This window comes from Aspergillus niger, assembly GCF_000002855.4.
Source record: "Aspergillus niger supercontig An12".
In the NCBI taxonomy this organism is placed as follows: domain Eukaryota; kingdom Fungi; phylum Ascomycota; class Eurotiomycetes; order Eurotiales; family Aspergillaceae; genus Aspergillus; species Aspergillus niger.
This window is the reverse complement of record NT_166527.1, coordinates 330,626-356,747: the sequence shown is the minus strand read 5'-3', so window position 1 is coordinate 356,747 and position 26,122 is coordinate 330,626. Positions and strand designations below refer to the sequence as shown.

The 26,122-nt window shown below is 49.7% G+C and overlaps 13 protein-coding genes and 1 non-coding gene across 14 annotated transcripts; 9 read left to right on the top strand and 5 right to left on the bottom strand.

Moving 5' to 3' along the window:
• Positions 1-507, top strand: An12g01290 (hypothetical protein [truncated ORF]; the record flags this gene model as incomplete). The annotated part of the gene is made up of 1 exon (XM_059750682.1): positions 1-507. A coding segment is annotated over one exon (507 nt), but the record flags the coding sequence as incomplete, so codon positions are not given.
• Positions 508-2,006: 1,499 nt separating this feature from the next.
• On the top strand, positions 2,007-3,251 carry An12g01280 (uncharacterized protein; the record flags this gene model as incomplete). Its single annotated transcript, XM_001395179.3, has 1 exon — positions 2,007-3,251. One exon carries the CDS (start codon positions 2,007-2,009, stop codon positions 3,249-3,251), a length of 1,245 nt encoding a protein of 414 aa, XP_001395216.3.
• Positions 3,252-3,770: 519 nt separating this feature from the next.
• On the top strand, positions 3,771-4,777 carry An12g01270 (uncharacterized protein; the record flags this gene model as incomplete). Its single annotated transcript, XM_059750680.1, has 2 exons — positions 3,771-4,556; positions 4,673-4,777. 2 exons carry the CDS (start codon positions 3,771-3,773, stop codon positions 4,775-4,777), a joined length of 891 nt encoding a protein of 296 aa, XP_059601793.1.
• Positions 4,778-4,890: 113 nt separating this feature from the next.
• An12g01260 (uncharacterized protein) lies at positions 4,891-6,097 on the bottom strand (the record flags this gene model as incomplete). The annotated part of the gene is made up of 5 exons (XM_059750679.1): positions 4,891-4,945; positions 4,996-5,471; positions 5,534-5,562; positions 5,629-5,785; positions 5,852-6,097. 5 exons carry the CDS (start codon positions 6,095-6,097, stop codon positions 4,891-4,893), a joined length of 963 nt encoding a protein of 320 aa, XP_059601792.1.
• Positions 6,098-6,951: 854 nt separating this feature from the next.
• An12g01250 (uncharacterized protein) lies at positions 6,952-8,584 on the top strand (the record flags this gene model as incomplete). Its single annotated transcript, XM_059750678.1, has 4 exons — positions 6,952-7,137; positions 7,259-7,445; positions 7,558-8,339; positions 8,405-8,584. 4 exons carry the CDS (start codon positions 6,952-6,954, stop codon positions 8,582-8,584), a joined length of 1,335 nt encoding a protein of 444 aa, XP_059601791.1.
• Positions 8,585-10,592: 2,008 nt separating this feature from the next.
• tRNA-Thr (CGT) lies at positions 10,593-10,677 on the top strand. Its single transcript has one exon. It is a non-coding gene; the product is annotated as a tRNA-Thr (tRNA).
• Positions 10,678-10,724: 47 nt separating this feature from the next.
• On the bottom strand, positions 10,725-11,071 carry An12g01230 (hypothetical protein; the record flags this gene model as incomplete). Its single annotated transcript, XM_059750677.1, has 2 exons — positions 10,725-10,796; positions 10,928-11,071. The coding sequence occupies 2 exons, from the start codon at positions 11,069-11,071 to the stop codon at positions 10,725-10,727; spliced, it is 216 nt and encodes a 71-aa protein (XP_059601790.1).
• Positions 11,072-11,118: 47 nt separating this feature from the next.
• On the bottom strand, positions 11,119-13,520 carry An12g01220 (uncharacterized protein; the record flags this gene model as incomplete). The annotated part of the gene is made up of 10 exons (XM_059750676.1): positions 11,119-11,269; positions 11,341-11,385; positions 11,588-11,722; positions 11,804-11,951; positions 12,290-12,348; positions 12,455-12,657; positions 12,721-12,849; positions 12,897-13,037; positions 13,142-13,193; positions 13,297-13,520. The coding sequence occupies 10 exons, from the start codon at positions 13,518-13,520 to the stop codon at positions 11,119-11,121; spliced, it is 1,287 nt and encodes a 428-aa protein (XP_059601789.1).
• Positions 13,521-13,844: 324 nt separating this feature from the next.
• On the top strand, positions 13,845-15,809 carry An12g01210 (uncharacterized protein; the record flags this gene model as incomplete). Its single annotated transcript, XM_001395173.3, has 3 exons — positions 13,845-13,876; positions 14,038-14,372; positions 14,428-15,809. The coding sequence occupies 3 exons, from the start codon at positions 13,845-13,847 to the stop codon at positions 15,807-15,809; spliced, it is 1,749 nt and encodes a 582-aa protein (XP_001395210.1).
• A 1,814-nt stretch (positions 15,810-17,623) lies between these two features.
• Positions 17,624-19,328, top strand: An12g01200 (hypothetical protein; the record flags this gene model as incomplete). The annotated part of the gene is made up of 6 exons (XM_059750675.1): positions 17,624-17,699; positions 17,797-17,918; positions 18,046-18,184; positions 18,438-18,627; positions 18,766-18,984; positions 19,208-19,328. 6 exons carry the CDS (start codon positions 17,624-17,626, stop codon positions 19,326-19,328), a joined length of 867 nt encoding a protein of 288 aa, XP_059601788.1.
• Positions 19,329-19,366: 38 nt separating this feature from the next.
• On the top strand, positions 19,367-20,578 carry An12g01190 (uncharacterized protein; the record flags this gene model as incomplete). Its single annotated transcript, XM_001395171.3, has 5 exons — positions 19,367-19,372; positions 19,482-19,587; positions 19,657-20,123; positions 20,174-20,453; positions 20,511-20,578. 5 exons carry the CDS (start codon positions 19,367-19,369, stop codon positions 20,576-20,578), a joined length of 927 nt encoding a protein of 308 aa, XP_001395208.1.
• Positions 20,579-21,326: 748 nt separating this feature from the next.
• An12g01180 (uncharacterized protein) lies at positions 21,327-21,856 on the bottom strand (the record flags this gene model as incomplete). The annotated part of the gene is made up of 3 exons (XM_001395170.3): positions 21,327-21,504; positions 21,566-21,672; positions 21,743-21,856. The coding sequence occupies 3 exons, from the start codon at positions 21,854-21,856 to the stop codon at positions 21,327-21,329; spliced, it is 399 nt and encodes a 132-aa protein (XP_001395207.3).
• A 566-nt stretch (positions 21,857-22,422) lies between these two features.
• On the top strand, positions 22,423-24,576 carry An12g01170 (uncharacterized protein; the record flags this gene model as incomplete). Its single annotated transcript, XM_001395169.3, has 5 exons — positions 22,423-22,801; positions 22,866-23,167; positions 23,232-24,148; positions 24,203-24,441; positions 24,536-24,576. The coding sequence occupies 5 exons, from the start codon at positions 22,423-22,425 to the stop codon at positions 24,574-24,576; spliced, it is 1,878 nt and encodes a 625-aa protein (XP_001395206.3).
• A 326-nt stretch (positions 24,577-24,902) lies between these two features.
• On the bottom strand, positions 24,903-26,067 carry An12g01160 (hypothetical protein; the record flags this gene model as incomplete). The annotated part of the gene is made up of 5 exons (XM_059750673.1): positions 24,903-25,047; positions 25,140-25,182; positions 25,266-25,430; positions 25,633-25,695; positions 26,019-26,067. 5 exons carry the CDS (start codon positions 26,065-26,067, stop codon positions 24,903-24,905), a joined length of 465 nt encoding a protein of 154 aa, XP_059601787.1.
• Positions 26,068-26,122: the final 55 nt, after the last annotated feature.

Here is a 26,122-nt window from a genome sequence, read left to right as displayed (position 1 = left end):
GAAGTTATCGTCGTTGCGGGCATCCTGCATCTTGATATCGAGGGGCTGCTCGAAGTACCCCTTCATGATGGACAGCATGTCTTCCCAGAGTTGGCAGAGCTCCGGGTCGCTGGTCATGTTGAGATAGAAGAAGCCATAGTTCTGGCAAACGCTGAGGAGTCTCTTGTTCTCCGTCTCATTGTCTGCACGGAGAAGATCAAGGTCGATTGTTGGGAGAGACTCCGCAACGAGAATGGGCTCGGTGATGGCCATTTTGGAACTTTTGAGGAAGAAAAAACGCTTGATGGGAATGTCTCTGGGATGAGAGAAAGAAGAATTGGATTGTTTTCGAAGCCAGACATGCAACTTTCGACCTCCTTATATGCCCCTGGAGTTGGCCCTCTCGTGGCAGTCACGGCAAGTATCTACAGTATCATTCTCCGATGTATACAGATTCCTCAAGTCCCGTCCTACTTCCACCGACGGCTAAGGGGCCAGAATCTCAGAGACGGCTTTGAGATGGCGTGATTCATCCCAATGTAACCCGTAAAAGGATAGACGATTCCATCCTCGTGTTCGCTAAAGTGGTGATACTACCTTGCTAGCTGTTCTAGATCGCAAAAAACATCTTCAGGATCTGGTCCACGGCAAACAGGAGGCGACTATGAGACGACGACTCGCTCGGCATGTTTCCTCAAAGAGGAAGCTGTCTTCATCAGCGACTGGAGGCATGAAACGAATGCTAGTTAGGTATACAGAGGATTTATCGATCAACTGATTGATTGGTTACTTGGTTTCTATTACCCGAATACAGCCTCTACTATGCGTAAGCACTACTAAGCAGCTAAGCATAACTACTGTACAGTACTTTTGTCGAGTGTGAAGGATTGTTAGCGGGATCTGTCGATCTACTAATGGCAAATCTGTAACGCCTTCCTTCTCAAGTAATGATCTGAGCTTATTCGGTAGATATCGGGGAGGCAAATGAGATTACCTTTCGATATTACACAAGGAGAGGCTTGAAGGATTCGGAGATCCGTGGTCAAAGCGCTAGTGAATCTACTCAGGAGGCAGTAGAAAGTGGCATGTAGTTGGTGCTTTTTCCCGGAAGGAAGCCTCTAGCTTAGTTATCTAGAGGAATGATAGGCTCATAGAGCCGACGCCTCTGAAGGCATGCATAATTAGTTGACATGAAGTGTACCAACAATAACTCTGCAGGTAAAAGATACAATTCTTCAGACTCGATCTAGAAACCGCACGGGATTAGTCCGCGCTTGTAACCGTCTTACCCCACAACTCTTGCCACAATCAACTTCACCCAAAGCAGTTTAGGGCTTACTCTCCAGAAAAGACATAACAATTAACCCATTTTGAGGCTATGTATAAGCTATTCACCCCCTGCATTACTTTCCCCACATCACATGCATCGCCTGATAACCCCTATCACAGTAGTTTAGCAGCTAAAAACCCGAACACGTAAATCGATCCTGTAAGTACCGGGACGAACCCGATGTCGGTGCATTGTATATACCTCATATTAATATGACTGCGAAGCAGCTAGTAACGGGCTAGATCCCCCAGCTCCACTTCTCTGCAGCCAAACGGCCCCCAAATTTAGCATGGTTGTATAGCATGAAACGGCATTCACCTGGAGAGGCGGCAATGTCCGTATTATGGGTTACATCTGCTAGCGAAATGGTACAGCAGCCTGCAGATGAGGATGAAGCCTAGATGCTTGCTGTAGATTGCCATCTGCGAAGATCTGGACTTGTCGTGTCGAGGAGACTCGTATTCTGATGCGGCTAATAGAGAGAAAGGGATTGGCCACGGGTTGACTAAATGTGAAGTGTAAGAGTGATGGCTGTTTTGGACAGAAGTACGTACCATTTGCGATAGTATAATTACCCATCGTGGTAATGATATAAACCTCTAGCAACAGCTAGGAAATGCAACATCAGTAGCAGCGTTCAAGATATCCTTCTTCTTTTCTGTTTGCCTCTTCTTCTTTTATCACATAACTCAACACAATGACTGTACAATCCAACGGTCACGGGGGTGCCACTGACGCCGTCACGGCCCAGGCCGCGCTGGTCCGTTCCCAACAAGAAAGAAGACCCATTGAAAGCTTTGGGCATCTTGCGGACTTCGACAGAAAAGATGCCCCCGTCGTCACCATGTTCAGCGGTGGCCTGGACAGCACCTACCTGCTCCTCAAGCTCCAGCAGCTCGGCTACACCAACATCCACGCTGTCGCGGTAGATGTTGGAGCTCCAGTAGACGAGGAAGGTCTTACCAAACACGCTGCGCACTTCGGCGCATCATTCAAATGTCTTGATGGTCGCGAGCTGTTCGTCAAAGATGGTGTCATGCCAGCCATTCGTGCTCACGCAACATACATGCGCATGTTCCCCATCAGCAGCTCCCTCACACGTCCGGTCATCGCTCGTCTGATCACAGACTATGCCAATTCCGTGAATGCAGGCTTGCTCCTCCACACTGCAAACCTGAGCCAGAACAGTCTTCCCCGACTGAACAACTGCATTCGTCTCTACGGCTTCTCCGGGAAATTCGGAAGCCCCTACGTCCACTCCGTGACCTCGCGCGAGAAGAAAGCCTCAGAGCTATCTGCAGCCGGACTGACCATCATGGCTGAGCGCAAGCTGAGCGGAGACGAAAACCTGTGGTGTCGGGAATTCGAAGACGGTCCGCTAGGTGACCCGGAAGGTTTCAACATCCCTGAAGAAGCCTACGAATGGACACGGCGCAGCGGCGACTATGCCCCCGAAAAGCTCACAATCAGCTTCGAGAACGGCAACCTCTCCTCTATCAACGGCGACGAGCTTCCCCTCATCGACGCTATTGCACTCCTGAACAAGGAGGTTGGCAAGTTCGGTCATGGCCGATTCGTCGGGCTCGAGTTTCTGTCGACAGATGATAAGGCGTTGGAGATTCGCGAGGCTCCGGCCGCTGCTATCATTATGGATGCGCTTCGCCACCTCGAGCTTGCTACGCTGGAGACTGACACGCTGGAGCTGAAGCAGCAGCTCGAGCAGAAATGGATTCGCGAGGCGATTGCCGGTCGCTGGGGACATCGGTGTCATACCATGTGTGACGCCGCTATTGTTGCCGCTTTGGATGGTGTCAGTGGAAGCGTAACTTACGACATTGACCACACGCGTTTCTTGCCTTGCTCCATTGTGGCGAAAAATCCGCGGTATATCAGGGATCGGGACCAATGGGAGCAGGGGCAGGAGTTGCTTTGGCGGATTTAGGTGTTCATGTGGGTAGTATTATAGAAGATAACGAGCATGGAAAAAGGATGTTGTTTGGTTCAGGGATTTTTGTTAATGAAACTTTTTCTTGCTATGGCTTTCACAAAATCAAGTATTTTGCTATTTCGCCTCTTTATGGTTACAATGAAAGTGTGACCAAGCCGATAATGAGCTGTTACAAATCTTACATACATTAGCGTGGATACGCCCTGACAGTGACAAGGGCTGGTCGTTACATTAGCCAGAAGCTCGGACCACCCCCATCTATCAGGTACATATAGGCTGCTCAGCACCCACTCACTACTCCACACCCTATCTTTTGAATCTAACATAGGTTTTTGATTATTCGTTTACAAATGCACCGTCAGCTACGTTTCTGACTATCTTTATCCCAGCGTGTGCCCTCCCAAAGACTCTACAGTACTACCCAACGGAGCATCAAAAGATTTAGCCCAATCACGGTACGTCTAAAACCCCCTAGTAAGCAGAATCCGGGGCAACAACCTAACAAATCAATAGATGGCCGAATCTACAAAACTCATCTACCAACAAGACGGACAGCTGCTGCTCCACGGCGCCAAAGTTCTGTCCATCATCCCAGTTTCCAAACTCCCAGAGGCAGACCAAGCCCTGGCCAAAGACTCAGCCGAAATAGAGCATGCCGTGGTCACTGACTCCACGATCTTCCACGTCCAGGGCGGCGGACAGCCCTCAGACACCGGAACCATGACCACGGACGTAGCGCCCAAAGCAGACTTAATCTTCGAAGTGAAGTCAGTCCGCCAACCAGCCCAGGGGAACCAGATCCTTCACTTGGGTCGGTTCGTCCCGGTCGGGACTACGCAGTTCGACTCCGGGGAGGAAGTCCAGCAGCGCGTTGACGCTGAGAAGCGGAACCTGCACTCTCGTCTTCATACCGCTGGACACGTCATGAGTTTGGCGATTCATGCGCTGTGTCGCGAGGGTGTGCTTCCCCCGGTGAAGGAGTCGAAGGCGTCGCATTATCCGGGTTCGGCGTCGGTTTCTTTCGAGGGGACGTTGGAGGGTAAGCATAAGGAGCTTATTCAGGCGAAGACGGATGAGTTTGTGCGGTCGGCGAGTCCGGTTAGGATTCATTGGTGGTCCATGGAGGAGTTGAAGGAGAAGTGTTATGTTGCGGAGGGGTTTGCGTTGCCTGAGGGTGAGACGCTGGGGAGAGTGGTTGAGATGGAAGGGTTGGGAAGTTATCCTTGTGGTGGGACGCATGTGACGGATTGTAGTCTTGTGGGGAAGATTGAGGTGAAGAAGATTTCAAGGTCGAAGGGGGTTAGTAGGGTGTCGTATACTGTTGTATAGTGTTTTGGGCGGGTTTGAGTATATAGAGTTGGGAGTTATAGACGGTGGTGATGTTTGGGGATAGAAGTGTACTCAATTTTATGCAGTATGAGCATGAGCTAATGTTGGATGTTTGTTACGGAGCACACATTTTTAATACGGCCATTAGAACTAGCTTGGAATCATCCATTGTCAGGTCTGTAGAATTTTAAATTTCTACAAAGGATTGCACGTTTTTCTGTTTTGCTAATGTAGATTCTAGGTGCAAAAAGCAGAGTATCAAAGACGTGTATTGCTCATGTAAGCTAAGAATCATACTTACCACTTACAGAGGGGGGCTGATATCAAGTCCATTGACAATCAACTTAAACGAGTCGTTCCTGTTCAATCAATAAGCAACACACCAGAATCCAGCAGGAGAGTTCCATACCTCGAATAACTTCCAGCAGCATCTGAATCCAATCTGTATCTCAGACAATCATCAAAATCCACCCCCACCATCATCATGCCGTCTACCTCCTCCCAGAGCGGCCCCTTAAGCATATCTCCGCTCGGGGCTACGATGCAAGAGCCCCCTCTGGTGGCAAACTCCTCACTTTCAGACTTTTCCCCGTAAACCCAGGCAGGCTGGTCCTTCTTTCTGTGGCATTGGTTGGCACTCAAAACGAAACATCTGCCCTCGCAGGCAATGGTTCTCATAAGAGGGGCCCAAGCGTCGCGCTGATCAGCTGTAGGTGCCAGATAGAGGTTGACGTTCTGGCTGTAGAGAGAATGTCTCAATAGCGGCATGTAGTTTTCCCAGCAGATTGCAGCTGCCAAGGTGAGTTTCACACCTTTAATGGTGGTTGTCACCGCACGGAGCGAGGAAGGCTGACCCTGGCCCCAAACCAGACGCTCACTTCCTGTCTGGTGATGGTCAGCCTGATACCATACTAATACAACGATACTATTCTCTGAGGAATACTTACCGGCATGACCTTTCTCCGCTTGCCAATCACTAAGTAGAGGAATCCATCGTGTCAGCTTCCACACTCCACATCAAAAAGTACATGCAGATACTCACCTCCCAACTTGGGACACACATAGACTACCGCACAGTACAGAGTACCTCCAGCCCTCTCGACCAATCCAGTGACGATGAAGATACCCGTCTCGCGAGCCACTAGTTCCAGCTCCTCGCGGACTCCATCGCCCCTTCGGACTCCACTTCCACTCCCGTCCTGCCCCTCCAATTCCCTCCTCACCCACTTCTCCCCCGCTCCTTCAGGAGTATCGCCCAGATCCACCGCATCCTTGAAGTAGTTCAGGTATTGTTCTCTGCCTTCATCGTCCCGAGATCCCACCTTGGCTCCAAAGGTCGCCCCACGAGGATAGCCCCCAATGTAAGCTTCCGGAAAGAGAATCAGATCGGGGGATGGAGTCTGCTTGGCTGCTTGCCGACACTGCTGTGACAAAGCCTGGAGTGTCTCCGGGGTGCTGGAGAGGGTGTGCGCTTGGCTGACGGCGAGGTAGACGGTTTGTGGTGAGGCCATCTTGCTAGTCAAGAGAAATATCTTCGAAGAGAATAGATTAACTATGTTCACAGGAAGCAAGAAGAGGTGTCCTTTCTACGGAGGTATACCAGGGCATTTGCCCATTTTATTAGAGCACAATTCCCTTATCAGTTGATCCAGACTTGGTACCTGATCCCTGTTCAATTTACCCCTCAATTAAGCCCTTTTCTGTATTTTTGAATGCACTGATATAGTCGATCAACAGGTTAGTGCTTATCGTGGCAAGATGTTTCTTAGTGTACGGAGTTGGGATGGTAGAGTAACATCGGGGAAGCCAGATACATGCCCCACTCCGATTACGGTGACGTGTCTAGACTTATCTTAGTGTTTGGAGACTATATCTTAGTCGATCTTAGTGTAGCCAAGTCTAGGACTTCACCGTCAATTTGCTTCGGATCCAAGCGTCTCTGCTGACTTGCTCCTTCAGGAAATTCTTTCATATCCGCGCCCTGTAACATGGACTAGTCCGAAACCGGACTACGAGGAAATATTCCTCGCCACGCCGCATTAAGACCATTATTATTGACTCATTTTTATTTTTTTATTTTTTTTCTTTCTTTATGACTAGCATTTTCTCTCTTGTCTGTATGTCTTTGTCTTTCTATAACTATGCAATTGTGACGGTCAATAATCTAATATATACATTGAAATGCGCAATAACTAGGTACGTTGACCTGCAGTCTCGAAACATTTGATGCTAATCAAGTACGGTGCAGTTTGGTCTAATTACCTTTCTACCGACTAATAAACTAATTTGCGATCCGCGTGCGATTCTCATTTTTATACTACTCTAATTGACCAATTCGTCGGTACAACTCAACAACACCACCATCATGACCGACAATGGCAGGGTCGAAGCATACCCAGATGCAGTAACCGAGTTCGACGAAAAGACGATAAACAATGAGACCATCAAAGAAAAGAAATGGGGGATCTTGTCAAAATCAAAAAGCGTTGCGAGTTGGAAAGATCCTGGTCCCCCTCCAGATGGCGGAGCTCTCGCATGGACACAGGTCCTAGTGGGACACTTGATCATTATGAATACCTGGTAGGTTCCAATGCTTCGCTTTTGCACATGTGAAAGCTCAATTGGTACCTCCAGGAGCGTGGTTACATTTTGTGCTGGCCAATCGTGAACAGTATGCTGAAATAAGTGCCAGGGGCTACATGAATTCGTTTGGTATCTTCCAGACTTATTACGTCGATTTTCTCAATCGCTCGGATTCGGATGTTTCGTGGATTGGAAGCGTTCAGGTCTTTATTGTCTTCTTTATTGGTACTTTTACTGGGAGGCTTACAGATGCGGGTCACTTTCGGCCGGTTTTTGGTGAGTTTTCTTGTCTACTTTGCACAGTCTTCAGAGATACGTCTCAGTGCTCTAACTTCCAAATTATTTCAATCCCCGCTATTGAAGAAATATGCTAATGGCTGTACTGTAGTGGTCGGAACCATTCTCAGTGTCCTCGGCATGTTCATGGCCTCCATCTCAACAGAATACTACCAAGTATTCCTCGCCCAAGGAATCTGCTGCGGTATCGGCAACGGATGCCTATTCTGTCCAGCGCTGTCAGTAACATCCACCTACTTCGCGAAACGCAAAATGCTCGCCGTCGGCATCTGCGCATGCGGCAGCGCCACAGGCGGCCTAATCTTCACAGTCATGTTCCAGCACCTGATCCCACAGATCGGCTATGGATGGACAATGCGAGTCTTCGGCTTTTTCACCCTAGCTTGTCTAATCATCTGCAACATTCTAGCCAGACCGAGAGTGCCCCCTCGGAAAACCGGCCCTCTTATTGAACTCGCTGCTTTCAAGGAACCATCATACACCTTGTTTGCGGTCGGCATCTTCTTGACTTTCTGGGGTGTTTATTTCGCTTTTTACTATCTGAGCTCGTTTGGTGTTGCAATCATCAAGATCTCTCAGGAAGAATCGCTTAATTTCACGCTTATCTTGAATGGTCTGGGTATCATTGGTCGTCCGGTCCCTGCCTACCTGGCTGATCGGTATACCGGTCCGATGAATATTCTCATTGTCGTCACTCTGTTCTCCATCATGTGCGCTTTTGCCATGATTGGTGTCACTTCTATATCGGGGCTCTATGCATGGACTGTGGTCTATGGTATTGTGGGAAATGGTTTGCAGGGAATGTTTCCCGCTACGTTGAGCAGCTTGACGACTGATTTGCAGAAAGCGGGTGTCAGGATGGGAATGATTTTCGTGAGTTCTCCGTCCTCCCAAGTTGCTGTGGGAAAGAGTGAGCTTCATGACTAATTTGGGTATAGACTATCGTCAGTTTCGCTGTATTGACAGGTCCACCTATCGCTGGTGTCTTGATCACCAGAGACAATGGCCGCTATGTATATGCGCAGCTCTTCGCGGCGTGCTCGATGCTCGTCGGCTTTTGTCTGCTCTGTGCGGCTAGATTGGCGAGGACTGGAAAGGTCTTGAAGTATAAGATTTAGTGCGTTACAAGCTGGGACTGAATGGGTGACTTAGTCATGCATTTTAGGACCGCCTCCTCAGGAAGAGGTGTGCGGTTTGTTTGGGTTTTTATACATGAAGCATACGGACATGAAATGTGAAGGACGCATGATATAGTTACAGGACATAGATGATGCATATGAGTTATCCTTAGAGCGAGGAAGCAAGCAGTGATGGCTTGCGCTACGGCTTGTATCTAGAGTCGAGTATATTTATCTATAATAATAAAAGTTGTTCATACATGCATTCATGAGACCACCTTAGAAACAAGCGGGGCACGAGAAGGCTTGTATCTTTATTTCTATGGAGATTAACAGTAGCCAGGGTCTCCCAATACTTGAGCTATTAGCGCAAGGTACTGAGATGTGTAATATCCTTGAGCTGGTATTGTGGTATGGCTTTCTAGCAATGAAATATCAGCTTTCAGCAGAACAAGCATAGTGTTTACTACCTTCTCAACTAAAAAAACCACATCATTTACGTTGAATTCCCAATTAATTAACTTTGACTGATCTGCCAACTAAACTTAATTTAATAACCTTAACTATTATTTCCTTGTTTAAGCTTCGCTAATCAAAAGGCAAATTAACACGAACCCAATGTCCCTAAATCCAATCCTAGATCTACCTGCTAACTCATCTTAGAAAAGATCTTATGCAAGTCATGGACTAGATAAATTAAGCACAGAATGCACGGAGATTGATGGACCTGCTTATCTATCTATCAACCGTTGGTTATCTTATCTCCTGGCTATCTGGGTATCTGCAGGTTGCATTTCTGCCGGAATCGGGTCTGGATAAGTCAGCATTCAATGACTGATGTATACAACTTCAATCTCGAGAGAGTGTATACTTGACTCGAATAAGACTGTCATGATAGCTCCAATCCCTGTGGAAGTAAGACACAGCTATTTTCATTTCCTTGAACATGATCACAAAAACTGCGGTCACGGGCACTGTTGAGGTCGTCAGGTGCCCTACTCGTGCTAGAAAGGGTGGCATGAGGAGCTCTACTGAGGTTTAGGAGTATCGCTGATTATCTCGTGCACTCCGTACTTGAATGCATGAATTACTTTTCTGGTAACAGACGATATAGGAATTAAGATTTGCGATTTGTATGTTATGTGGCCTGGTACCTACTAACAACGCAGAGCTAACTTGCTGGCTAGCTGGCTAGCTACGTGCCATCAATATCGCCATCGATGATCGTCCGCGGATGTAAGTCACTTCACTTCTAGATCATCCGCTAGCTCCCTCCCCCGAAGTCTGTTTCGTTGGTCTTCCTCCTATTCCTTTCCGATTTGCTATGTTTTTGGGGCTATTGGTAGATACGTGAATCTTCCAAATTACTATAGTTGATTTCTCCTCCCTCGTTAGTACTTAAGGGGATCATCGTTCCTGTCTAAAAATCCAGTGTATTATGTTTATCATATCGCGAGGTTATTCTGGGCTGGTGGGTTTCACGGTACCCATACAATGATGTTGTTGGCGGCGTACTAGTAGTTTCGTCGTCAAAGATATATTTATGTTCAGAGCGTCCCGTGGTCCCAGTAGGGCGAGGGCGAGGGGAATGTCTGTTACTACTACTGCCATAACGGAGGAATTTTGAGAGCGAGACGAGTGATCGTAGTCATGTGGAAGATGGCTGCCCTGGAAATTATGGTGGTAATCAATTTCAGGTCCCAGGAGTTCTTGTCACGATGTGAGATCAACATCGTTTTATCTGAGTGAAACAAAGGACAGAGAAGAGAATGGATGACCTCCTTTGTTCATAGACAAAGCTAAATGAGACGTTTTCCACGTGGGAAAAATGTCTTGCTGAGGACTATGTAATGCTTCGATTTATTCCCAGTGCTGGTAAGAATATCTGCATAGTTGTGCCTAAATTGTATGATTTCATATCTTTTGGACGAGGTTGGTTTATTAAGAGATCGATTACATAGGTATGTAGATTATAGTTTATTGTTGGGAGGCGTTTTTCAACAAGTCAGCCCTTGTAGCTCAGTGGTAGAGCGCTTCACTCGTATTCCAATACTGCCATGAAGAGGTCCGCGGTTCAATCCCGCGTGGGGGCACTTGTTTTTTCGTTTTTCATTTTTGCCGGGTGCACACACACATCTACTTAGTACTTATCTAGTCTTCCTACGACAGCCAATAAGAACAGACCAAATTCTTTCTCCTGTCCCATGGATAGCTATCGAGTCATTCATAGTAATTTACCCGAAGCCTTCCGTAGCTCTCGCTTGCAGAAGCACCTTCCATTTTATCCTTTCACATATCCTTGCATGGTCGTGCCATGGTTCGGACCCGTGCCGGCTTCCTTACCCTTTTATCGTTTCTACCTAGCGATACAATGAATCTTGCCATACTATGTGAGGTCTTAAACAATCCCTGAGGACAGAGTATCCGTCTCAGCTGCTCGGTGAGCAGCCTCAACAAGGTATCCTCTGTCCGTAGCACGCTAGCCATGGTAGGTAAATAGTGGAGCAAAACCCTGTAGTTCACTGGTCAGAGCTTCACTTATACCCATTATTCTCATTCCATTCATTATCCTTGCTTGGGTCATGGCTTCGGTTCGAGTCCGAGCCGGGGACATACTGCTTTTCTCCGGCTATTAAGCCATGGTGGCCTTTACTTTGTTTGCTACTAGGGATATTCCATCCATCCCTTACAATCATATATGTCTTCTCTCTTCTGCTCCTTCTCTTCTTAATAGATGTAAGAAATGGATAGCTGACTGCGCTGTGGCGCCCTGGTCAGCTGTTGCAGTTCCAAGGTCAACACTTCACTTGCGACGGAATAACGCCGAAATATCCCCGCTATAAATAGCGTTTCGGTCATTATTCCCTTAAGTGAGACGCTTTTCCAAGTATGCATGACTCTGCTCGTAGTTACTTAGTAAACGAAAAGACGGTGTTGACTCACAGTCTCGTGTTTCGCACCGATATGTGGAGTTGTGGAGCAGGGACAAGAATGATCGTCTACCTTAAGAGCAATAAAGCGTTGTTTGATGCCCAATAAGCTGCCGTACACACCATCTCGAACATGCTGATTGATAGAGCCTCGAATCCAGATGGCTTGGCTCCCGGCCGAGCTCTTGCGGCATCGGGGGGTGCTGGACTGTAAATTTGAATGACTCCCAAGGTCAAGTAAGAGCCGAAGGTCCTCTTGGACGGAAGATCCCCCTCCCAGTTCATTCACTGTGAGTCAAAGGCACCGTGAAGATCACCATAGTCGCGTATTTCTCCTGCCATTCCTTCTCGAGCCAAGCCCGTGGAAGCGAACCAGTCGCCTGCGGAGAATGATTGATTGTCTTTGAGCCGGACTGTAGAGTCCGCTGCAGGTGCTCCTTAGTGTCGAGTCATTTGACCAAGTCGGTGACGGATCTTGACATATATTAAGATCGCCTTTCTCCTCGCCGGCCGTGATTGCAATGCATCCAATTGCCGGCCCCAGCTTCGAGATTGATAAGCACGTCATCTAGACTAAGCTTTAATTGTGTCGACAGGTCGGACGGACATCTGAGTCATTGGAGTCTAGTGCATGGCATTGGCCAGATAAGGAGACGCTGCAAGGGCAATCACAGCAGGTCCGGAGATATCGTTGGCTGTCCATCGGTCAATATGGGCGGAAAAGGTCAAAGCCAGCGGATGACGAATCAGTGGTTGTTGGGAAGCGAAGTCGGACTTCGGAGGGGGTCAGGATACTTAACCTGAACGGGGCGCGCTCCTTCCGCGCTCTGCTGCCTGCTGCCTGCCATTTCCCCCCCTTTCACCAGGCACAAGTGAGGTTGTTCACCTTTTTTTCAACTGCAGAGTTGAAGTACTCTGGGGAGTGCATTAGAAATCCAACCCCAGAGATTGCCTGATGCCACTACTCCATACGATAGCCCGGATGATCAGTCCAGGCAACTCCGCCTTTGACCTGTTCTGGGCGGCTTGAGCCGGTCGGCTATGAACTCCACCCCCAATTAGGAATGTCTCTCGAGTCTCTACTAGTACTGTCGCGCCGTGAGCATCAGCTGTCGGATCAGAGGCCTTTCCTTTGTCACCTTGCTATTGCTACATCCTGGACTGCATGTCTCAGTGGAAGCCTAATGGACTAATCTCCCAGTTCACAGTCATGATTCCATCCTTTCCCCCATCCTGATCGAATGGCACAATTGCCTCACTTGCCACGTTTTCCCACCGGACATCCGACAGGAATTGAGGGAGATAAGCACCGCTGTGGCCAAGACACGCTACATCCTACGTTTATCAGGGAAGGAACAATGAGCTGATGGGTCTCAATCTACATGCGCTCCATACAGAGTTAGCCATCGAGTCAACCACGGCGCGGGGAAGCCCGACGTTGCAACCGTCTGCTGTTGATCGTCTGTCGCATGAGCGGGGGAAATTGCACACAATGTGCCGACCATGCGCGCCCCCTTTGCGCCCTGCGAGAACATCAACGGAGTTTGAGTCGTTCTCCGCCGGACTACGAATGAGACACGCCAGACTTATCTGCAAGTTAGCAGCTTAATGATTCCTGTTACCTAACGTGTTCCGCATGTGGTGGTCCTACCGACGGCACGAACGATTTAGTCCTGGTCCTGCTTGGCGTCAGACAAACGGTTGAGTTTTGCTGCGGCGGCCGTTCCGCATGCCATTGATTTGGGAGGCTTGCATGGAAGGCAAGGGATTTCGCTTATTGACGGATCTTGGAGGATTGAAGCACTCCGACGATCATCACCATGGGACATGCGACCAGGGGAAAAGAGACGCAGAAAAAATGGGAAATTCTGGTGAGGGGAAGCCACGAGGGAGTGGAAACTTTGTGGAAGGAATCGGCCTCTCACCGGCAAACTCCGACTTCTTGGCGTCCCAAGATGTCGCCGGGCTCTGCGCTCGATGGGCCAATCACCGAGAGCCTTTGCCATCTCGGCTGATGCTTAACGCTGCTTGTCAATTATTGTCATATCAATGTTGCCTCCGGGCTCTGGGTTGCGCCCGGACTCATTCCTCGGTTATAATGAATCAGATTCTCACTTGACCACAAACTGGGTCCTTTCCTGGTGGCCATTGGTTCCAGGGCCAGGAACGGTCCCGCTTCGGCTACCTCTCTATATCTCCCACCACCTGGAGATATAAGGTGTGCACCGTTTCCCTCGCGAGTATCTTGTGCCTCCCCATCTTTCCAGAGGAAAATCTGCGTTCAAGTCCTCCCGCTCGCCCCTGGGATTTTCTGCCTGGTCCCTGCAAAGATGTCTGGAGATCATGAGGCTGAGATCACTCAGTAAGTTTCCATTGCCTTTTGTCGTTTGTTTTTTTTTTTTTTTTTTCACACCTCCTGTGGGCTGGCCCATCTTCCGTGTCTGTGACTCAGTGAGTCACTATTCCATCACAGCTCACTCGAATCTCGCTCCCTCCTCCTGCCAATACTGATTGATATCCCAGGCCGCAACAACAGGGCCACGGCACCGAAACTATTGTGAACGAAAAGGCGGCATTCACCGAGGCCAGCGAAAAGGCCCTCAGTCCCACCCCCGACGGCGAAGAACCCAACGCTGAGGAAGTCGCTACTCTTCGCCATGTTGCCGAGCATCTGCCCATCTCCGCATGGCTTGTCGCCGTTGTCGAGCTGTGCGAGCGTTTCACCTACTACGGAATGTCTGGCATGTTCCAGAACTACGTTGATCGTCCACTGGACGGAAGTGAGGGACGCGGTGCCCTAGGCATGGGTCACCAAGGAGCCACTGGTCTCACCACTTTCTTCCAGTTCTGGTGTTATGGTTCGTTCACTACTGCATAAAATGCTTGGGATCATGGACTGACATTTGCTCAAAGTTACCCCCATCATCGGTGCCATCGTCGCTGATCAGTACCTCGGTAAATACAAGACCATCGTGGTTTTCTGTATCATTTACTTGGTCGGACTCCTCATCCTGGTTTGCACGTCCATCCCGACGGCTCTTCACCATGGAGCCGGTGTTGGTGGCTTCATTGTGTCTATCCTGATCATTGGTCTGGGAACTGGCGGTATCAAGAGTAACGTTGCTCCTCTGATTGCCGACCAGTACAAGCGCAAGAAGATGGCCATGTCCACCACCAAGAAGGGCGAGCGTGTTGTCATTGACCCTTCCCTTACGATTCAGCGCATTTACATGATCTTCTACGGCTGTATCAACGTGGGATCGCTGTCTCTGTTGGCCACTCCTTACATGGAGAAGTACATTGGCTTCTGGTCCGGTTATCTGCTTTGCCTGTGCATGTTCGCTGTCGGTACCATGGTGCTCATCTTCGGCCGCAAGTACTACGTCGTTCGCCCTCCCCAGGGCTCCATTATCACCGACGCCTTCAAGGCGCTGTGGATCATGATTGTCAACCGCAACATGGATGCTCCCAAGCCCAGCTGGCAGGCGGCCAACAACGGTACCAGGACCAACGTGCCCTGGGACGACCACTTCATCGACGAGCTCAAGCGTGCGCTGGTTGCTTGCCGTGTGTTCTGTTTCTACCCGATCTACTGGGTCGTTTACGGTCAATTCTCCAGCAACTTTGTCACCCAGGCCGGCCAGATGGAGGGTCACGGAATCCCGAACGACTTGATGCAGAACTTTGATCCTATCTCCATCATTGTCTTCATCCCCGTCCTGGAGACCCTTGTCTATCCCCTGCTGCGTCGCTTGCGCATTCGTTTCCGCCCGATTACCCGTATTTCCCTGGGTTTCGTTGTTGCCTCCTTGGCCATGATGTACGCCGCCATTGTCCAGCACCTCATTTACTCCGCTGGGCCATGCTACGAGCACCCCGGATGTGCTGCTTCGGAGGTTGATGGGTCCACCACCGGCAACCACGTGCACATTGCTATCCAGACGCCTGCCTATGTCTTCATTGGTCTGTCTGAGATTTTCGCGTCGGTGTCTGGATTGGAGTATGCCTACACCAAGGCTCCTCCGTCGATGAAGTCCTTCGTGCAGTCCATGTACCTGCTCACCAACGCCTTTGGTTCCGCTCTGGCCGAGGCACTGACCCCCGCTGCCTATGACCCGGCCATCATGTGGATGTTCGTGGGTCTGGCTTGCGCTTCGTTCGTTGCCGGTATCATCTTCTGGCTGGTGTACCACCACCTCAACGACCAGGAAGACCAGCTGAATGCGCTCGACGCAGACGATCCGGATGCTCCTGCCCCGCCGGCCTATGAGGAGAAGAAGGAGCACGAGAACTGAAAAGCCCTCACTCCGCTCGATACCCTCTATTATTTCTAATGTACTATAATATTTTGACCCGCAGTTCTCGTGTATACGCGCTGAACGTGATATATGCGAAGTCGCGCAGGCCCGCGTAAGAGCACCTGCAGAGCAGATGAGAATGTGAAAGGGCGGGTGTACATACGATGTACGGATTATGCATAGTTTTTTTTTACCCTCGTTATTAGTATCATGATTAGCATAGCAATATAATTTTATGGCGTTGCCTGGCTGAATTTTGTGGTTGGATCCTACTTGTATGAAATCAAACAAAAGTATTACTCACCGGCGGAGGTCGTCCGTCCGTCAAGCAGAGCAGAGCAGACCCTGCAGTGCCCACTCAACCCAAGCCGACCCGTGCCTGAAATTATTCTCGAACAACCCACCACACCAATTTAGACTACTCGGACAAGTGGAACTTGCTTATCTGCTAGTTTTTTAGTCTCGTGGACAAATTGTTATGAATAATGGAAGTTAGGTAATTCTCCAGCCTCCAGAAATTCATGCACTAAATGGACTGACTGGTCTACTTGTGTAGTGTGCATAGCAAGCAAGCAAGCAAGCAAGCAAGCAAGCAAGAATTTATTGTAAGCATAGGTAATCATCCACAACGGTGGCTAATTTTTACCTGTATAGTAACATGAAATAACCACACAAAAAGAGTCCAAGAAATGAAAGAATTGTAGGTTATTTCTTTGTAGTTAGTCAGTCATGCTGCTGCAATGACTCAATCATCACACGGAACGGAAAAGGAAATGGGATAGAACGGAAAGCCGGGTTCTAGAGTGCCAGTCAGTCAGTCGGTCGCTTACTATCTACTTGAGTATGGGGAATTTTCGGATGTCTGGATAGGTGAAGTGGGTTCAGTGCAAACTTGTGACTGCAAATTGTTGTGTGTGCAAGGTAGAATAGCTGTGGTAGCTATGGACCCTTACTCGTCCGGGTTCCATGGTTTGGGGGACTTGGGTTCTGTGGATGGGGAGGATTCTAGACCGTAGGGTTTGGATGGGGTTCATTGGGTCTGTGGGCTTGGGCATGGTTGTGGTAATGATTGCGCTTGGATTATGATGTTTAATGAATCAAGCACTTTGTACGGAGTACTGGGTTGTTGGATGGGTAGTAGATGATTTATTGTTTTGTGTCTGTGAGGCTTTGTATTCTGGTTTCATTTGTACTTTGGGTAATACTTAATACTTTCAGGTCCGTTGGGCTGTCGCTTAGGATGATAGGAGGGTTTATGTCTTGTACTACTCTTATGTTCATTGACTGGTGTTGGAGGGTTCAGTTGGCTTCGATTGAAAGAGGGTTGATTTTGTAGAGGGTTAGTAGGAGAACATTCGACTTTGCTACTACTATTAGTAGTTCATCTAGACCATTAATTTAATATGGCATATGTCTGTTTCATGTAGGTACTAGATATATGTTCAACATCCCTTGCTGCGATACATTAGATATAAGGTTCGTCGCGTGAACCCACCTGTGTAGTTCTTCAAAGCGATCAAGCATTTGGGCCACGCGACCAGATGCGAGGGATAAGATGGAGTAACGTGAGAGTTTCACTGCCTGGTAGCATGTGACCTCTTGACGGAGCGGTAAAACGGCTGCCTGAGGTTTATTCACTGGCCCCCGACCGGGGGAATGGGGCAGTGTCTTGGTTTTCCACCCACTTGAGGCTCAGCTCAAGCTAAACTACGCTGATATCAGTGTGGCGGTGGGCACGTTGCCATTTAGACACCGACGTTTCCTTCCTAGAAGCATGATTCGAAGTATGGCTGCACACACCTGCATCGGGAATGGAGTTCGTTGTTGCTAATTTTACTCTCGCTTGTGGGTTAGACAGGCACACGCTGGCCAAGCTAGATCGCGGCTGTGGAGCTGCTGTGGAAATCCCATTGTGAAAGATGCTGAGCTGAGATGAGATGAGCTGGGTTGCTTATGCCTTTGGTTGGTGTGTTGAAGGCCTAAGCAGCTGTTTGGAATGAAGATGGAAATGTTGGAATCAATATGCATGCTAACATGAGAGTTAGTGAGGTGAAACTTGACGGCATGGTTCTGCCGTTGCTGGAGATTGTGAAGTGGGGAAGCGGCGTCAGGGGAAATTGAGCTAACATATTGTACTCAAAAGCTTTATTACACTTAATTTCATCGCGAATCTGATCGCTGCTCATTTCGTTAACAGTGTCGGGGACGTGTATGGGGTAGATTGGGCGCGTAGTCATGGAAAGCTGGGTGGCAGGTGGGGAGACCGTTGAAGCTCTACCCTGCCAGGGCCCAGATCATGGTTTCCAGATCACATCCTATGGAGTACGTACATAGAAGTGACGTGCAGGCTGCCCCTCCACGGCTTCAGGAACGTAATTGAAAAGCTCGTGCTGGGTGTTTAAGGGTCAATGGCCGTCTTTGATGGACGAAATAATGGACGCACAGCAGTTGCAATTGTTCGATGAGCAGCACACTTGAGTGGAGAGCTTTAAGACGCAATGTAGATAGTTGCTGATTAGTCCCTTTGTTATGTCTTGGGATCTTCTTTTCTTAAATCTTAGCTTCACAATCAAACTTGGCAATAAAAAGCAAAGATTGTCGCAAGTAAGGGTGTGATTTTGTCAGGGCTATTCCTGATTCCCCGGTGCAGAGACCGTCTGATGAGGAAAAGTACTGTGTATAGCATCAAGTGCAACCCGACGATCACAAGCACTTTATCTACCTCGATCACCCAGAGTATCATTCCAGGGCCTTCAGCCCAGCATCCCGATTCCACTTTTTCGACCCGACCGAGCTGTTTCAGAGGGCATAGACGGTGAATGTTTTGATTATCATCATCGTGGGAAAAAGGGGACTCGAGGATCGCCGGTCGGTCTGTGCTCTAGCTAGACGCCCCCTACTAATAATATCGAGAAAAACCCATCAGTGCTGGGTTTCACCCCTGATTGACCAGAGCGACAAGAAAGAAAAACAGCTTCACTTTCCTCTTTCTTTCCCCTTCCCACCCCCAGTCGTTCCTTACTTTATACTCTTTCTTCCGGGCGCAATTGGAATTTCGTCGTCCAGAGTTGTTGAGTGACATTTTTGCCATCTGCGGGCCAGAGCCAGTCAACCGTCGAGCGCTTCCTTTTGGATTTGCAGCCGCCAGTGGCTCAGCCGCCTTGTCTCACCCGTCACTCTTTCGTCCTTCCCCCATTCTTTCTTTCTCACCTCATTCCCTCACTGCTTCTTTTTTTTTCTGCCTGCTACTCGTATCGTTTCCCTTCTTATCCCCCTCCTCCACCTTTTACCGCTTCACCTGTTTTTGCAGTCTTCGACTCTATCTACCCACGAAACTCTTAATCCTCGCTTTTGCGGTAGTCGCAATTCATCGCCGTTTCGCGGGTTCACCTTAGCCGTTCTCGTTTCCCGTACAACCCGAGCTACGTCCACCTGTCGGAATTACTCGCTGCGACCAGTGACCCACGCTGCATCACGACCTCAGTGTCTGAATTGACGGCTGTACGAACAATTTGATCTGAAAAAGATTCTCAGGATAGCGATAAATTATCACCATGAGTGTATGTCGAGACCCAGAACGTCATTATCTTGACCCTCTCCGCTACCCCACCCCTTATTATTCACCACCTGCGCATCGTCAAATAGCCTGCTAACTCGCCGATTTTCTAGTACGGTGGAAACCAGGGTGGCTACGGCCAGTACAACCCCTATGGCCAGCAAGATGCCAACCCCTACAGCGACGCCAATGCCATGGAGCAGGGCAACGGTAGCTACGGTAAGCGCACCATGTCCAGTACCCTCCCAGCCTGACCCGACGATTGCCTAACATGCGTTCGCATATCAGAAATGGGCTCTTACAACCAGCCTGCGGACGCGACGACGCTGCTGAACAAGTGCAGAGAGATCAACGACGGTATTGCGGATCTCCGCGCCAAGCGCGAGGGCCAGCTTGCGGCCGCCCAGAACGCCTTGCTCGATTCGAGTACCGGAAAGGAGGACCAGGTCGCTCGCCAGACTCTGGACTACATTGAGGATGAAGTGAACAACGGATTCCGTTACCTCCGCGATCTTCTGAAGAAGGTCAAGCAGACCCCCGGCTCCGGAGACAGCCGTGTGCAGACCCAGATCGACGTCACTAGCCGGAACCTCCGTCGAGAGATCGAACAGTACCAGAGATGCCAGTCCGACTTCCAGAAGCGCCTGCGGGAGCAGGTTCGCAGACGTTATGAGATCGCCAACCCCGAAGCTTCCCCCGAGGAGATCGAGCAGGGTGTTGACAATGTCTTGTTGGGCCAGGAGCAGAGCTTCCAGGTATGCTCTTTCGAGAGATTTCAGAAAGTCCATGCTAACGTTTCGGTTAGGTTACTGGTAGCCGGACTAGACAGGCCAACGACGCCAGGCAGGCCGCTTTGGAGCGATCGGCCGCCATTCGCAAGATCGAGCAGGATATGATGGAGCTTGGCCGCCTGTACCAGGAAGTGGCGGAGCTTGTCCACCAGCAGGAGCCTGCTGTGGAGCAGATCAACCAGGATGCAGACAATGTTGCGCAGAACGTTTCGAACGCGAACAACCAGATCACGGAAGCTATCGCCAGCGCTCGTCGGGCGAGAAAGTGGAAGTGGTATGCTCTGCTTGTCGTCAGTAAGTGTCCCCGATGTGAGTACCCACTTAATAGGCCAGGCTGACAATTATCTTTAGTCCTCATCATCGCCATCGTCGTCGGTGTTGCTGTCGGTGTCACGGAAGCCAACAAGTCCTCGAAATAGAGCCCGTGAATCTTATGGCAATATGCTATACTTGGCTTGATCTGATGACTCGACCTTGCGCTGATATAAATGCTTCGCCACGCCAATGCCCTTCATATCTCCAGATACCCTCCGAGGTATTCAACCTTGTCCTGCTTCTGTTCGCTTTTCGTTCAAGTTTACGCAAGGGCTGTAACGACCTCTGATCGTTTGTGTACCTTGATCTCGTCCGATGCTCTACTTCTGTTCTCTACGCTTACGGTAAGCTGAGCCAGTCGAGGATCGTTCGCTTGCTGTGATTCTTCCGTTGTTATACCACTTTGTCGTTTTGCCGTGTTTTGGTTGAAAAGCACCCACCTGCTGAATCGTCTCCTATGTCTGCTTGATCGCTCGTCGCTGTTCGTCTGTATCCACTGATCGGTCGTGTATAGTTTCTGCGTCTTGGGGGCGTATGCGGCCTGATGAATTACTGTCGCTGCACGTTGGCTAGGATGCGCTTGATGCTATCGCAGTGTATATATTAGAGTCTCTTCGTTGCCCCTACCTTTGGCGCTAGAACATGTAATAATCCGACTACCTTAATAATAATATCCCTTTATGTATGTACGAACTGTATGCGTTCAAATAAACCAAACCTCGCCGTTGAAGCAGAACGCACTCCATCGACTGTATAATGCATTTATTCATGGGTATCGCAGAGACGCAGTCGAGAGAAATAACATCAACCCTTCTTCCTGTATCCTTATCTTGTATCAAGTATGCATGCTGTTCAAGCCTTGGCCGCCTTCCTCTCCTCCTCCCGTTGCTCCTCCTCCGGCGTCTTTGTCCGCAACTGCAGCGCGTGGATCCCACCCTCGCGACTCATCTCCTCCTTCAACAGACCATAGACCATACGATGGCGCGCGGGCTGGGGCTTCGACTGAAACGAGGGAGAGGTAATCGTCACACTAGTAAACAACGAAAGATTAGAGAAAGCCATAATCCCAACCAGTACTGAGGATGACGAACTGGAAATGCGTCTCTTTAGAAGTCGATCCGCGCATTGCGTTATGATGTGCGTGCAGATGCGAATCGTTGCGAATGATGAGGGTGGAGGGGGAGAAGCCGGTGGTGATCTTCAAGATTATGTGTTAGTATTGAATTTGTATCAATCATGGTTTGAATGTAGGTGTGTATGAGCCATACCTTCTCCCGGATGAGATCTTCGACGGGGGTTGCGGAGGTGGAGGCCATTCTGGTAGCAGTAAGGGAGAATACGCGGCGGGGGAGGAAGCCGGAGAGGGAGGTGCGGGGGAGCATTGAGGGGGATGCGGCAGTCCCGTTTGAAGATAAGGGGAGAGATATGAGGTCTTGGAGTCTTCTTGAGATACGGAGGGGATTCTTGATGCTGAGCGATGAGAATCGGGAGACCGCAATTGGCCACGGAGTGGGCGGGTTACTGCTTTGGGAATGGTGCGCAGGTCGGGGGTTGTCCGTTGCTTCATCAGCATCCAATGCATTCAGCCATGAACAAACACCCTGCCAGGCGTGTTATTCTTTCTTCCGGAATGACAAGCGCCGGCCAATATGACTGGTTCGATGCAAAGCTATCAGCATCATTCTAACCTTAACATGCTGCTTCAAATGCGTCCCTCAAGCACCGATAGCCGGAGCAAAGCAAGTGCCGTTGCCGAGACCGCAAAGCTCCGATGCGCTTCCTCCCAAATGACATCAGTTCCGTCGCGCAATCCGCCTTTATCTTTTGCCTTGGGTATCGATCAATCCGTTGATTGACATTGTTCACCTGCGCAACGAGGCAATTATAAACTCTAGCTATCTGACGTGAGCTGGGTCATGTCATACGGTCCTCAAGTTTCTCTCCAGTCATGTCCGGACGCACCTTAATGCCGCTCCTCTGCCGGGGCTCAATTGCTTCTCCGTCTCGTCAACATTCGCTCCAAACCCTTCTAGCGTGGAGATGTCGCGGTCCTACTAGTCGTTCCCGGTCCTTAGTGGCATCTATCACCCGTCGATCGATCTCATCCTCCCTGCCGAATCTACCGCTCTTCCGGGCCCTCCAGGATCACGATCAATCGAATCTGGCGGTTGTCCACAGCGCATCTGCTCGATCTTTCACATACGGGAATCTGGTTGCAGATGTGCTGCAAGCTAAGGAACGGCTTATACAATCTGCCGGAGGTGGAAAACATGGCTTGTCTGGCGAGAGGGTCGCGTTTCTGGCTGAGAATAGCTACGACTACGTAGGTACTGTGACCCCGTCCTATGCATGAGATCCAATGGAATGCCAATTGCTAACGGAGTGTACTAGTGACGCTGCTCTCCATCCTCGCTAGCGATGCCATTGCCCTCCCGCTGTCCCCCGCCTTCCCCGTCGGCGAACTGAAGTATATCATGGATAATTCCCAGGCCAAGGTGCTGGTTGCGACGGAGAAATATGCGGGGAAAGCACAAGAACTATTCAAGGCTGGCCTAGACCGGGAACCTATCCTGGACATCAAGGAGAAGATCAAAGTGGGCGCAAGTAACACGGGTGCAGTATCATTGGAGGATATAGGAATCGAATCGCGCGGCGGGATGATGCTCTATACATCCGGCACCACCAACAGACCCGTACGACCCTCCCACACCTCCACATATCCCTACTCAGCACCGAGACAGAACTAACCAACCCCAGAAAGGCGTCCTGATACCCCAATCCGCCCTAACAGCCCAAGCCGCCTCTCTCCTCCAAGCCTGGAACTACACGCCGCAAGACCGCCTCCTCCACCTCCTCCCTCTGCACCACATCCACGGTACCGTAAACGCCATCGTAACGCCCATCCTCGCCGGCTCCTCCATTGAATTTATGTTTCCCTTCAACACCGACGCCGTCTGGACGCGCCTCGCCGCTCCATTCCTCCCCCAATCCTCCACATCTACATCCATACCCAGCAAAATCACCTTCCTCACAGCCGTCCCCACAATCTACAACCGCCTGCTATCCTCCTTCCCCAACCTGCCCCCTGCAACCCAAGAAGCAGCCCGAAAGGCCATCTCCCCCCAAAACCTCCGCCTCAACATCTCCGGCTCCGCCGCCCTCCCCACCCCGACAAAACAAGCCTGGTCAGACCTCAGCAACGGCAACGTCCTCCTCGAACGCTACGGCATGACAGAAGTAGGCATGGCCATCAGCTGCGGGCTAGACTTCGCCGACCGCGTCGACGGCAGCGTCGGCTGGCCTCTACCCTCCGTAGAAGCACGACTGGTCGACACTGAAACGAACGAGGTCATTAGACCCGGCGAAGAGCGCGACGCTGCCACCGGCCGTGAACGCGAGGGCGAGATCCAGCTCCGCGGTCCTACCATCTTCAAGGAATACTGGGCCAACGAAAAAGCCACGCGTGAGTCTTTCGTCCCTGACGAGTCAGGACCGTGGTTCAAAACCGGCGACGTAGCCGTCCGCAGAGAAGTCACCACCGCCGGCCACGGTACCAGTGGAGAATGGGCCCAGGGCCCTATGTACTTCATCCAGGGCCGTCTGAGCGTCGATATCATCAAGACGGGTGGAGAGAAGGTTAGTGCGTTGGAAGTCGAGAGGGAATTGCTTTCGCTGTGAGTAGCCCCATTCCCAACAAACATCAATTGATCTAACATTATTCTATGTAGTCCCCAAATCGCCGAAGCCGCCGTGGTAGGCCTCCCCTCGGAACAATGGGGCCAGAAAGTCGCTGCGATCGTGGTCCTCAGACCTGAATATAGAACTCGTGGAGGCGGTCGGAACGGCGATAAGCCCTGGGGCGCATTGGATATGCGTCGTGCGTTGAAGGATCGCCTGGCGGGGTATAAGATGCCGCAGGAAATGAAGGTTCTGGAGGGAGTGATTCCGAGGAATGCGATGGGGAAGGGTGAGTTTATTCTTTCTTTCTTTTCGATTGATCCGAAGGGGGTTACTTGATGCTTACTTGGTGTGATGATTTACTGACTGCTTTGGTGTGTTAGTCAATAAGAAGACGCTGGTGAAGGAGGTTTTTGGGATTTAGAGGGGATTATTTTGTGAGTTTGTATAATCGATGGTGAAGGGGAAGGGAAAGATAGTACGGAGTACATTGAGTTGAATTTGAGAAGAGAAGAACTGTGTGTTTTATCTGAGGATGAAAATAGATGGATGCAATTGGATTCTTTGTGTAGAGTGTTTGTTTCTCTGTTCATAGTCGAGAGAATATACGTGGACAATCCTTTCATAGCAGCCTAATTCAGAAATGCAATGTGATAGAGAGGGGCACGGCATAGCACTGAGTCGAGTCTACTTGGTGCGCATGTTGTTTGATGCCAGAGTAAGACCTTGACCTTATTACTATTACAAATGCTAAGGAATATCCCAGATACTACTCGACGTCGTGCTTGCAGTTGCATAAATGAGGGAATTTAGAAATCCATCGAGAGAAGCTAAGGCCAATAATCCATCTCCAACGTTGATTGCCTGAATTGATCCCATGTAACTTAAGATACCCCTCTATAGAGTAGAGAATAATCGGTGAGCACACTATACAGCCCCGTGCCTGGTAACATCAGCCTAGCACGGCATCTTGGTCCGGGTAACTACCAAGTAGGGTAAGTTCCCGCGAGGCTTCTGCTAATGTTCTTCACTCATGGCAAACATATCCATCATCAGTTGCCTGAATTCTCCACCGCTATTTACTGTTTCTACCAGTTCTAGTTCGCTCTTAACCACTCGGGGAAGTCCCGTCGATATCAGCGGTGGCGGAATGGGCCGCCCATTGGCGTAATTTCTGCAGTTGCCCCTGCACGAGACAATCTTCTTTTCCCCTCTGTGACTGTTTGCTATAGAAACGGACCATGATATGATCGACAAAGATTGCAAGGCAAAAGGGTCCTATAACAGAACATGCTTTCGATGACTATGAAAGTTTCGTCTCATTTCAGAAAATGAATGCAATGTCTCGATTCTTACTAATGCTCTCACACAGCACTTCTAATGTGGCATATCGGAGAGTATGGCATACATGTCCCCCGTGCATGTGGCTTATGTCAGTAGTATTGGTTCTGCTCGTAAATTATGCAGTCCTGAAGCAAACCTGCGTCGGGTGTCTCTGGACAATACTCGGAGAATATGCGGTGGCGGCTACAGCGGATGCCCGCTACAATCATGACGGAAGCAGGCGCGAAGCCCTAGAGTGATTGCAAATTTGATATTGGAGCGGTTTACAACACAGTTCCTGCATTATATATGGTCAGTTAGCTGCTTAACCGTAATATGTTGAGATCGGCCGGAAGACGGGATGACATGCTGGATATAATATTGCCGGTCCAGATCCAATAGCAGTGGTGCACAACTAGGCTAGCATTTTATAGCCCTGGATGAAAGATATTAATGTAGCCCTTTCCTCTCACAACATAGTAATTGTGTCAGCCAGACTATCAAAATCTTAATCCCAATCAGTCCAGCTTACGAAGGACTCACCCGGCCCTAGCACAGCTGCAAGCCGGATGTCTGTTCGCTCAGCCACCATGTTTCTGCTCAGTAGGACGGAAGATAGCAACATATTCCTCGACAAGGGGGGGGGG